The sequence below is a fragment of the Heptranchias perlo genome, chromosome 16, assembly GCF_035084215.1.
Source record: "Heptranchias perlo isolate sHepPer1 chromosome 16, sHepPer1.hap1, whole genome shotgun sequence".
NCBI classification, from domain to species: Eukaryota; Metazoa; Chordata; class Chondrichthyes; order Hexanchiformes; family Hexanchidae; genus Heptranchias; species Heptranchias perlo.
In genome coordinates this window covers 37,643,130-37,656,337 of record NC_090340.1, presented here as the reverse complement: position 1 = coordinate 37,656,337, position 13,208 = coordinate 37,643,130, and the positions used below count along the sequence as shown (strand labels likewise).

Sequence of the window (13,208 nt, the reverse complement as noted above, 5' to 3'; positions counted from 1 at the left end):
AGCAGGCTCTTCACAGCTCAACCCAATCCTGTCCTCATTTGATTCCCACTTTCCAGCAGGGATCACTGGATAGTTATCAGGAAAGGGAACCCTGTTAATATCTCCCCTCCCTCACTCAAAGATGTGGACAATTGTACTACTCCTGGGATTTTCTCATTCAAACTTGCTTACCTTTACTGGATTGCCAGAAGCAGCATTACAAAGCAATGAAGTGCTCCATCCCAAGGAAGAAAAACTGCTTGTGCCAATCTTGATCCATAGAAATGCCAACCAATTATTAAATAGCTTTACCAGAGCCTGTAAATAAATCTGTAGCACACATACTTCTACTCTCCTGGATTAGTGAGGAAGCATGTGAGGAGCAATGGGAAGCTAAAGATTAAAACTGTGGTGAAAAACAGATTCCAGCACTAGGTTTTCATGAACAGATTAGTGACAACAATCTGTTTGTCCACTACACCACAGCCAAATAGGCCTAGGTTTGCACTTTAACCTCTTCTGACATTTGTGTCCTCCCAGAAAATAAACTGTTCAGTTTGGCTAGAGAGTCAGGCACATCAAAGAATATGCTTAGACAGGGGGTGAGAAAATCAGAAAGTGTTCCATCTCTATCATAGTCCAGTGCTCACCCCCAGCAGGACACTGATCTACAGTGGTAGAATTGGTGGAGATGATCCACAGTTATCACCAGAGTCCAGTGAACACAGCCCGGCAAGTTACCAAAGGAAAAAAATATAGATAAATTGCTCAAAAATAAAAGCAATTTACTTCAAAATAATTTTGTAAATCTTTTGATTTCGAATCTTTCTTTTGATTCATGGGGACAGCGCAGGTGGGCCATTTGTACATTTTCTGGTAATTTTGTATTTTATATAATATTATTATATCATCAGCTTTGTTTATGCTGCAGTGCAGTGCCATAATCCAGGCTCAGCATTCAAATCCACTGGGTAGATTGAGTGGAGCTACCCTGTTTATAATGCTAGGCTGATACACGATAATAATTTTTTTTTAAAAGTCATTAGTCCTGTGCAAAACGCTTTAAGCATATCCACATGTATTTTTAAATTTAATTTTGTTTTATTTTTGGTGAGGGGTTTTATAAAGGCAGTGAAATGAGATGGAGATCACTAGGTGCAGGATACACCAGATGGTGTGGTGCAGGGAGACAGTTGCCAATAGAGGATGGAACATGTTAGCCAGTATGGGGAGATTTGTTTGTGAATCTAAGTTTATACTGACATGTGATTGCACACATCTCAGTCGGCATTAATATGAAACGTAAACTAAGATGGCTCTCAGTTTATTTTGTCACTGAGTCAACAAAAGGCAATGATTTCAAATTAAGAGAGGATGAATTGAACCTGTTTGCTATCAGGTAAGATGCAGTAAAAGACTGCAGTTTTGGTACAACAGTAAGTTGGAACATGGATCAAACTACTACGCAAATGGTTCGGCAGCAAAAGCAGTAGAATACCTGCTTTCCAGACAAATTATTATGGATTTCAGTCTCAGAGGTGCCTGTCCCTCCATCTAGCTTGTCCCTGTTGAGAATGAATTTCATCTGCTCACCTAAGATGAACTGATCAGCTAATCATGGAGTGGTATCACCAGGGGACAAAGGCAGACCCATACTCACAGACCCCTCAAGTGCATAAGTTTGTGCAGAACCTCTTGTTTTAACTGATTAAAAAAGAAACTCTATTTGCACAGCAATGCTGCTAATTTTTTCCAAATTTCCAGTGCAAGATTACTTTCATTAGTATTGTGGAATTGTTATCTCTGTGGTTCCTCTCTCGCCAAGGACTCTAGGTAAACTCCACCACGATACTCAACCAGCAGATGGAGTATGTATAAGGCTCACAAGAAGAGTCACAGCAGCAATAAAAAACAAACAAACATGATACCAAATGGCAAAAAGGCAAAGATAAGGTCAGACAGAAAGAAAATGTGACATAAATTGAAATGGAGATTCTGTAAAAATTGAAGAAAGTTGAAGAGATGTCAAGGGCAGATTTAAGACTAAAATGTGAAATGTCCCCAATGGCTGAGTGAGTTCATCCAGTGAATCAATAAGCCATACAGATCAGAAAGGCCCAGGTGTGATCCTTGGTCTCTACTGGGTTACGTGATCTCAACCAGGTAGCAGGTGGGGGTACTTCAAGGCAAGGGAGGGTAACACTGGTCAGGATTCCTGCTTCAGCCTGCTATTCAATGAGCCATGATGGGAGATTAGATGTTCGGTGAGGATAGAATCAGAATTAGCTATTATGCTTCGTGGGCATATAGTCTGCTGACAACACCTATCAAGGCTCATGCATTAATAATAAAAAATTTACTTATATGCAGTAGTGCCTTATTATGTCAAAACAACTCTAGGTGTTTCATATAATAAATTAATTTTGGAGTGCAGAGGCTGTTGTTTTGTAGGCAAACACAGCAGCCATTCTGTGCCAGCGCCATGTCACAAACAGCAAGACATGAATGACCAGCTAATCTGATTTTGGTGGTTTTGGCTGCGGAGGGACTGTTGGTCAGGTGATTCCCTGATCTTCTTCAAATAGTGTCATGGGATCTTTAGCTTCTAACTAAACAACCAGGTGGGATCTCAGTTTAACTTCTTATTTCAAAGACAGCCTCTCCTGCAATATAGCATTCTCTCAGCACTGTACTGGAATTTCAGCATAAATACACAACTCCCGCTGTGGGACTTCAACCTACAAACTTCTGATCCAGAGGTAACAGTGCTACCATCTGAGCCAAGCTGACAAAATGGCCGCTAGGCCAAGATTCAGAGGATGATCAGCATCCTTGGAACACTATCTCAGCAATAAGTCAGTACCTTCAGAGGGTGAGAGAAAAATTGGTGGCACATAAAAAAAATAGCAAGAAATAAAGTGAGCACAAATAAAAGGGAGAAAGAAATAAAGACAGGACAACGAGCAAAGAAGTCAAATATAAGAAAGAAAATCACATAAAAATAATAAAATAGAAACAAAAGAGAGTAAAAATTTACACTAGAACACCAAAGTTAAAAAAGATTAAAATGAAAATAATGAAATGGTTGAAAGTTGCAGTGACATGGTATAGAGGGGTGCAGCTCATGGATCTCACTAACATAGCATTGTGGCACTCTGGAGCATGGAGATATTGAGTTAGTTAGCGGGTTCAATGATAGGTCTTACCCATGGTCCCCTATAGCTGAAGACAGCACTACAACTTTCTTCATTAACCATTCTGATTGTGCTTCATTTTGGTAATTTTCCCTGATTTTTTTTCTCTGTATTTCCAGTTTGTTGGTTCAGGGATTGAATGTTGGGAAAATTATATATATAAAATGTCTTTCACATTTACAGTCAATGAATTACTTTGGAAGTGTAGTCAGTGCTGTTTTGTAAACAAATGTGGCTGCCAATGTGTGCACAGTAAGGTCCCACAAACAGCAAATTAGGTAAATGATCAGTTAATCTCTTTTGATGGTGTTGGTGAAAGATAAAAACAAAATGAAAAGGAATTGTTAATGAGATACAAGGCATGCCACCCTACAGAATCAGGGAGGCTATAATATTAATATGTTGTTAATTAATCTGTTAATAGAGCTAATGCATGAGAGCCCACTTAAGATCAAGTTTGATAAGAGTACATTTTAAAAAATTTAACGGTCTACCACATAAAATTGGTTCTGCCTAATATTAATTACATCTTCTGTTCTCTCCTCATGGTTGCTAATGATTACACATGAAATCTTTAACCCTCTTCACAAAGTACTCCTTCACTACCAGTAACTACCTCGCTGACCTGCATTATAAATGTGCTGAAATGCTGCTTTTCTAAAGCCCCAAGCCACATCCAGAAGCAATCAGCACCACATGAACTTTTTTCTTCATGCAATTAATATTAACATGTCTCCTCAGATTATTTTTTTTTCCTTTTGGCAACTTGAAATTGATCTCAGGACTGCTCCACTCTACCAAATACCTTCTGGTACTGAACTAAAAACAGTGAAAATAAATATAGAGAGAGAAAGCTATATATATGAGAGGAGAAGAGAGAGTGGAAAAGACAGCGAGAGAGAGAGAGCCCTTACTTCACATAAGAACACACACATACCTCCTACTTTCTGTCTGTTTGGTTAGTACTGTGAATCTGTGGGAGCCTAAGAGGATTTAGATGTTTCAATCCCTTCATCAGCTACTTACATTGATCAGTCAGCCCTATAGTTTAGTTGTTCATTGTCTCTGAATATTGTGTTTTTTCTTGTAAATATTGTCAGATTTTATAAGCCCAGAAATAGCCTTTAGTGATATTTGTAGATTAGTGTTCTGTTGTCCACTATTTTAGCAGATGGATTAATCCATTTTTTAAATATGGGTTAATGTCTGCCTTAAAATAGTGAATGGAGATTGTCACACTTTAAGCATTTGTCAGCAAGTATTGTCAACAGTAATTTCTAGGATATAATTTTGTTAGATTCCTATCACACTTTTTACATCATATACATTTCATTCATAAAACATTACACATGGGATTTTATTTATTTAATAACAACATTAATGGCCCAAATAAAATTCTAAGTTAACTGTAAGGTAAATGCCTCCAGGGTACACATTATACTACAATAGGCAACACTCCTACAGACTTGCTGGCATTTAATTGAAACCACACAGTTTTCTTCTTCAGGTCATATGTAAAGCGTCATGTTTCAAAAACGGTATGCCCAGCAGCTCCTAGATTTATTAGCATAGCATTGGGATCCTATTCAGATAGACAGGGTTCAAATCCTAGCTTTAACTGCCATTTCAACTAAGCTTATTCTCTTCTGGTGAATGTCACTTTTTCTTGGCTTGCACACTAGTGTAAACAGCTCATAGAGGCAGATTTCTCGGTTTTATTGAAGACACTCTTGATCCTCTGCAGTAAATGTGCCAATATAGAGTGAAGTTGATGGCAACCGCAAAGAAGTCCACAGTCCTGGCTCCTCTGCCAATGGAGATAGGAGGCAGTAATTGTTGGGGCAAAATTAATTTAACAATGCCGAAACCTATATTCCTATAGGTGGATTAGAGCCTTAGCACTTGTTGAAATAATCTAGGGTGTCCCAGCATTTTTCCAATCAGGGCACTAAGTCCTTTATTTAAATGTTTAAATTTGCCATCTGCAATATTCAAAGTGTTTAATGCCTGAAAAAATGAATACCAGCAGCAGCAGAACACTAATAGAAGGACATCTGGCCCAGTAATAAAAATCAGTCTCTCAGTTATCAGCCGCCCAGTTATCATTATTTGACACGGCTGGAATCCTTCTCCATGAAGAAGACTCCAGCCATTTACAGGAAAGGATTTTCAAAAATAAATAACAATGAAGTTGGCTGAGGACAGCCTTGAGTTGTTCTTAATGTTACTGCTTGTGTCATAAAAATCTGCAGTAGGTAGTGATTACTGCTGACCCACTCCCAATAAAATAAATATCCACCGATGCAGTCAGCCATTGCCGTCCCTGTGGATGCATATCGTTAAATGGCATACCAGTGGTAAGCCAAGTTTGTCCCTTTAAAAATAAGGTGTTAATCAAAATGCCCACCTGAACATAGGCCACCTGAACATAGGTCTCCATAATGAATGTAACTCCTCCCTTAAGACATTGAATAGTCTTTTGTTTTTGAAACACACACATTTCTTATATTATCTCAGCAAAATTTTGAATATTATTATGTTTAATTAGAAAGATATATAAAATTTTGGAAAGCTTCTTAACTCATTTGGGTAAGTTTTAAAATATTGGCAGGGATTCAACGCAGGGAGCCCGCAAACCTTTTTCGTACGTTTTCCCCAGCGATTGCGACTCAATTGAAGGACCTTAATGTGACTTCCGGGTTTCGCGCCTCCAAGCTGCACAGCAGGCGTACTGCGCACCCGAATGAGGTGCTGGGAGCTGGATTATTTAAAGGGCCATTGCACCCATGGATTTTGAGGGAGAAAGGAGGAATTGAGCAATATGGAGCAAGAAGTGATGAGGCCAGCACCCCGGTTCAGTGACTCTGCGCTGGAGTTGCTACTAGCCGGTGGAGGAGCAGGAGGAATACATTGTACCCAGCTGACAGGAGGAAGCGCCCTGTCTCTGCGACCAAGAAGGCCTGGCTCGTGGCAGAGGAGGTGACCAGCAGGACCACCGTCTCAAGGGCGTGGGTGCAATGAAGGAAGTGCTTCAATGACTTAACCAGGTAAGGAAAAGTGAGTACAGTTACTGATTCACCTACATCCTGTGGTGCACATCACCTCCCCCTCACTCTGTCTTGCCAAACCTACTCTATCACATCACTTCTCACACCCACTTAAGGCTCAATATCAACTTACCATCACTTTCTGTGCACTTCCTCACCTCCCCATTTGTGAACCCACCACTCCTACTCACCCCAATCTTGATGCAATGTCATGAATCTGTCTGATACTCACCCTCTGATGCATCACTTTCATGGGCAGCCTCACCCAGAGCTATGCATCCATCGGGTGACTCCGTCACCCTCACTCACTCACATGTTTGTTCTTTCTCCCCTTGTAGGAGAAGAGAGTGCAAAATGCAAAGGAGAGGACGAGGACTGGAGGGGGGCCTCCACAAATAGTGGCCCTGACAGAGGCGGAGGAGGAGGCCATGGAGCTCAGCCGAATGGACCAATGCCTAACTGTTGGAGATGCCGAGACTAGTATCATGCAAACGTCTAGTGACAGAACTTTAACATCCCTCACACGGATCATGAATTGATGTTATCAATGATTAACCTGTTGCACACCCCAGTGTGCTAATCGCAACATAACTTCTGCAATGATTCTTAATATTGCTGTATGTTCTCTTTCAGGGCCTTCAAGGAGTGCTGAAGCAGCAGACGACCTGGACGAGGGCGATTCCTCAGAGAAGCTCCCTGTCTCTGAGGGTGCACCATCACATTATAACAAGCCATGCACCACTGCAAATACTCACACCTCAGTGAGTCCGATTAGACAACTAGTTGAGTTGTCACCTGGTGATTCACCACTCACAAGTGAGCATGAGCAAACACTGATGGCAGGGACAGCTGTAGAGAGTCCGTGTCAGGGGACGCACTCCTCTCCAAGCTCTGCTCATGATGCTGAACCCCATTATTGAGAAAGAAAATGATAGAGGTACTGCTGCAACTTTGCGAGGTACTGGAAGACTTGCCTCACACACTCTCCACAATATCGGAGAGGATGGAGGAGTCCACCTCTAGTATTAGTGGAATGGTGGTGCAGGTAAGTGTGGGAATGTTTGTGGTGGAGAAAATGACAGCCTCCATTGAGCTTCAAACATGGCTCACAAATGAGCCCATTCAGGCCCTGACTACGGCTGTGCGGATTCAGGCTTCCGACTATTGTACCGCCTTAAACAGGCAGACAGACACTTTAGTAGTGGCCTTACAACACGTCACAAATGTCCTCCAAGCTGTTGTCCAGCAGAGTGGTAGGAGTGATGTGGCCGTGGCCCAGGAGAGGGATGATGGCGAAAGGGGACATGGAAGTGGGGACTCCATTCAAAGCGCTTCCCGTCACACCCGTTGGCCACCGCCCCCCCCAACCAGTACCCGCAATGGTCTTTGGCGGGGCCCTCAGTGGCTCCGAAATCCAGCGTAGGCCGGGAGCATATCAGCAGTCAGGACAACCTGCCACTACCTCTGCTGAAGCCACAGGAGATGCATCACAGAAGCAGTAGGAAGAGGAAGGCGAAGGTTTTGTAATCACCAAGGATATGCACAAGGGTGTCTGACTAAATGTCACGTTTTTCATTTTTTTTTGTTACATTCACATTAAATAGCATACTTGTTACCACCACTGCCACATCTTGTCCATTCTCAAGTCCCTTTTGTGAAAGCGTTCCTGTGCTTCATCATGAACGGCAAGATTTCACGTCACCCATTGGGCGTGTTTACAATGGGTGTACATGTGGTTGAAGGGCTGTTTTATGCAAGTGGAGAGGGGATTGTGGGGGGGGTGCTGATGGTGATGGTGGTATTGGTGGTCATTCCAGGCGGTCTGAATACTTCACTGTCTTCATTTTGCAGATCTCCTTATGAGAAGCTATCAGATATGAGTGACTCCCTGGCATCACGAGCAGCCATGTGTGCCGCTACTCTGCCGGTAGGTTGCCTCCTCCTCCTCCTCGTCTTCTTCAATGTTGATGGCAGATACGAATGCTTCATGAGCGCGTGGGAGCTCCTCCACCAGTAACCTTCTCTGTTGAGCGATGTTGTGCAGGATGCAACACATGAATATTCTGCACATCCTCACTGGTGAGTACTGAAGGGATCGCCCAGGTTGATCCAGGCACCTGAAGCACATCTTGAGCATTCCTATGGCTTGTTCAATGACAGACCTGGTGGTGATGTGACTGTTGCTGTACCGCTGCTATGCCTCATTGCTGGGGTTTCTCAGAGGTGTCATGAACCACGCCTGCATGGTTCATGACACCTCTGAGAGGCTGGCTGCTTGGAGACAAGGAGCCAGCCCTTAAGTCTGTCTCATGCATGGAAGAGTGCTGGGATATTGGACTCGTGCAAAATGAAGGAATCATGGCAGTTGCCAGGAAATATGGCAGCTGCCAGGGAATTTGGCTTCCGGGTTTCAGAAGCATCCAATCGCGTCTGGGTCAAACCCGGAAGTTGGTGCATTAGAACCGGGATGCGGTCCCGCTTCGAAATCGGAGAATTTTGACTGCCTAACCACCCCAACCCACCCGTTCTTGGGGGTTCAAATTTATCCCATTGCGTCCACCATCAAATAGCATTAACCATAGAACCATTGAAATTTACAACACAGGTGTCGGCCATCTGGCCCATCAAATCTGTGCTGGCTCTTTGCTAAAGAAATCCAAAACTAATTCCACTGCTCTGCCAACTCCCCATAGCCCTGTATCTTCCTCTGTTTCATATGTTTATCTACTCTTTCCTTAAAAATGCAATGGTCTCTGCCTCAACAGCTCCTTATGGCAAAGAATTTGTTACTTGCATATTGAATTATTTTTTGCAATTTTCTCTCATCCTGAAGATGATAATTAGAATTTTATAGCAAAGCAACAAGCCATTTGGCCCAACAGTTCTATGCCAGTGTTTATGCTCCACCCGAGCCTCTTCCCACCCTACGTCATCTAACCCTATCAGCATATCCTTCTATTCCTTTCTCCCTCATGTAGTTGTCTAGCCCCCTTGATACATTTAATATGTGCTGGCATTTGGTTCCGCAGGCACCAGCAGCCTTTCAGTACACCATCCAAGTGACCATTCATCATGTTTGTTCCTAAGCAGTGAATGTCAGCGGGCTATTCAACCATGAGGCAGTAAAATTAAGTCTGCCTGTGTCCTCACTTGGAATCCATGCACTTTCATTTTCAAGTAGCAGTCATTGGATAGTGATGAAGAGGAAGAATGCTGGCTGATTTTTCTCCTCTCTGCCCAGGGGACACTGGGTAGATTGGGAAAGCTTATTATAAGATCTTGACATGGGCCCCGAGTTTCTTCGAGTGTTCCGCAGGACTCCTGTTGTAACATCTAGCGGGAGTCCTGCAAAACCCAGCAGAATAGGCCAGGAGCCTAGTTATGCCGGCCTCCCACTATTTCAAGGAGTTGATGGTCAACATTGTAAGGGATGGAACCTCCACCTTTCCCTTACAAGGTCAATGGTGCCAAGAGAGTGGAGCTGAGTGGGGACTCACTACCCTACAGCTGCACACAAATTAACCATACCAGGGTGAACATGTGAACGGAGCGTCCTGGACCCCAGAGGAGATGAACATAATTTACTTTTTGACAAAAATCAGTGTCAGCCTCCATACACAGAGCTGAAGAAAAGACAGCTGGGGACTTGGGGTGGGTGGGGCCAGGTGGCTAATTTTACAGGCATGTGGGATAGGCAGGTGCCAGAGATGTGCATGTAATAGCACAGGCACCTGACAGCCCCATGCAAATAGGTGACCTCCCACTGGCCCTGCAGCACTGGAGGGAATCGGTGAGCAGAAATGTGGCCAATGGATATTTTTCAATTATAAAATATTGGTATGTGGAGATATAAATATTGACAAAAAAAGACACAAAATTTTGACTACAGAAGCCAAGTGTAAGTGTGGTCAGGAGGTATACCTGTTCCACAAGACTTTTAATATATTATTAGTTAATCTCCATTGGCATTGTACACGGAGAGTCAAGACCAAGTGTAGTCTTCAGGTAAAGTGGATTAAAGAGTAAGGAATAGCCCGCCTGAGTTATGCAGGCTTCCTTCAGTACCCATTTGAAAGACATAGGGGAGAATTTTACCCCCTCCCCCCAGGCTGAGCGGGACAGTGGCTGAGGGGGGGGGGTGGGGGTTTAAATTGTTAAAAATGTGAAACCCAACCCCAACACGCCGCGAACGCACCTACTCCCGGTTTAACCGAGGCAGGTTGGGGGTCAGACGAGTAGCCTACTCTCGAGAGGTGAGTCTGTAATTATAATATGTTAATCAGGCTCCACGTCTCAGATTTTGTCAGCCACTTAATGCCTCCAGCATGGGGTTAAACTCGGCAGCTAAAGGGAGGCGAGAACTGCTTCCCCCGGTTCCCAAGCAAAGCTGCCACGATCTTCAGGCACACATGCGATCTGATCTCTCCCTCCACGATCTTCAGACCCTCCGCAATCCGATCGGTCCCCCCCCGGAAACTTCAGACCCCCCGCGATCCGATCTCTCCCCCCGCAATGTTCAGAACCCCCCACGATCCATTTTCTCCCTCCTCAATGTTCAGAACCCCCCCCCCACGATCCATTCTCTCCCCCCACAATGTTCAGAACCCCCTCACGATCCAATATCTCCCGCGATCCGATCTCTCCCCTGTGATCTGATCTCTCCCGCGATCTGACCTCTCCCCCCCGTGATCTTCAGATTCCCCCACCCCACGATCCATTCTCTCCCATGATCTGATCTCTCTCCACTGTGATCTTCAGACCCCTACCCCACAAACCATTCTCTCCAATGATCTGATCTCTCCCCCCGTGATCTTCAGATTCCCCCACCCCATGATCCATTCTCTCCCACGATCTGATCTCTCCCGTGATCTTCAGACTCCCCCACCCCACGATCCATTCTCTCTCACGATCTGATCTCTCCCCCCTGCGATCTTCAGACCCCCCCACCCCACAAACCATTCTCTCCCATGATCTGATCTCTCCTCCCGCAATCTTTAGACCTAACCGCCATCCGATTTCTCCAGCGATCTCATCTCTTCCTTCCGCATTCCATCTGCTTAATTTATGGTCGTATTGACACAAAATAATTAAATGTGCTACATAATCACTACAAGATTTACTGGAATTTAATCTACAATGGATTGGTAGGATTCCAATGCTGCTCTGCATATCATATTTATTAATTTGTGTCCCCAAAATCCAGGGCGGTATAATATCACTCGCTTGATGGTCATGGTTAGGAGATTGGCTACGACAAATGGCGAACATGATATGGAAGAGTGTGCTGACCCCACAAGTTTAACATGTCATTAAACTTTTACTGATGCTAACTTGACTATGTGATTGTTCACAATGGCCATCCATATGCTCAGGTTGGCTACCTGGTAAACATTTAAATTCAGACACTGCCAATATCAATCATAATCAATGCTTTTATCAATACAAGAAACAAACATCATAATTGTCATTTAGAAACTATCTATATGGAGATTTTCAAAAATGCACTGACCTGTATGTATTCGCAGGTGGACTTTCAGATGATGGGATGTTCTGAACGATTTCCCACAGTAGGGGCAATCCCTTGTGGCTGATCCAGGGACTCGATCTCTCAGTAAAGAAGGCTGTTGTAATCCTGCAGGCCTTCCCACTTCCTCTCCTACATCTACAATGCATACAAATTATCACCATCACTACAACAGACGTTAGAAGTTTCTCTGCTGAATTTGCTAACGCAACACAAAGTCAGTCTTGTCAATAGTACATCTTTCTGTTTCACATTGGAAGCTGACAGAATGCTGACAATTCACATGTTTGCTTATTTTTTCACAAAATTCTTTAGTTTCTCCCATTATCATCTTTTAGCAGCAGATGGCATATTTCATTGAAATGAATAATAGAGAAAAAGGAAACAGCTGCATCAGCAGCATGCCCGATTCAGTGTATTATTCAGGCTTAATACACTGGGAAGCTGTGCAGCGTACTGCTTAGAGCAAAAGCTGGAAGTAAAACAACAGTTGCTAAATTATCATCCTATTGGAAGCAATATTAAGTGATCTTCCCTCACCCAAACGCTTCCCTGTTTTCATGTGTCGTGTCGATTTAAATTTTAAAATGTTTGGTTTGTGCGTTTTAGTTTCCATTTGATCCTCCCCAATCAAAAACAACAACAGTTCAAAGGGAGTAGAAACTGCCCAATGCTTAAATTTTGAGTCAGTGCAAATGCTGAATTGTTCAGCACGTTTCACAATTAAAAACAATCTGATACAGAAGTAAGAACATAGAGAACGTTACCCACAGTAGGTAGGTGCAATGAAACAAAGTGATTCAGAATCATGGGAAGCTCTCCAAAGAAGACAAGGAAAAAACATAAGAAAAGCTCAAGGATAAGTAAAAAGCATTCAGACCACCAAAGTTTGCTCCTCTAGTACATGTCCAGCTGCACTTTGAACACTCCTGATGACTTTACATGGAAGATCATTCCAAATGTTTATCACTGTTTGAAATAAGAATTTTGTTCCAATATGTTTTAAATGTCCCGTTCATTCATTACATTTACATCCATTAATGCTACTGGCCTGACTTACCTTGAAGTAATATTCTGGGTTCACCTTATTGTTACCTGTTAATAATTTATATACCTCTTGTGATGTAAGTTTAGGATATTTTAATGAGCCATTCTCACTGTGTTCCCTGTAAGCAGACTTCATGTCCCCTACAATCTAGAAACTGCAGCTTCTCAGATTCTGCCCCTACAGAGATCGCATACCCTTGGGACTCACACCAATCTCAGATTGCCAGTGCCCTCCTCACCACTGCTTCACTTAACATTGATGTGGAGATGCCGGTGATGGACGGGGGTGGACAAATGTAAGGAATCTTACAACACCAGGTTATAGTCCAACAGTTCTATTTAACTTAACATTGTTTTGAAAGATGGAAGTATCAACACACCATCATCAAGGCCATTTCATCAGGCTCCAAATTGTGC

The 13,208-nt window shown here is 43.2% G+C and overlaps 1 protein-coding gene across 2 annotated transcripts in view; it reads right to left on the bottom strand.

Moving 5' to 3' along the window:
- The window catches only part of znf536 (zinc finger protein 536), a 238,512-nt gene that overhangs the window by 101,584 nt on the left and 123,720 nt on the right, over nucleotides 1-13,208 (bottom strand). For both annotated transcript variants that reach the window (XM_067997970.1, XM_067997971.1), the window contains exon 3: nucleotides 11,730-11,882. In XM_067997970.1, coding sequence (XP_067854071.1) covers nucleotides 11,730-11,882 — 153 coding nt within the window. The remainder of the gene's footprint in view (nucleotides 1-11,729; nucleotides 11,883-13,208) is intronic.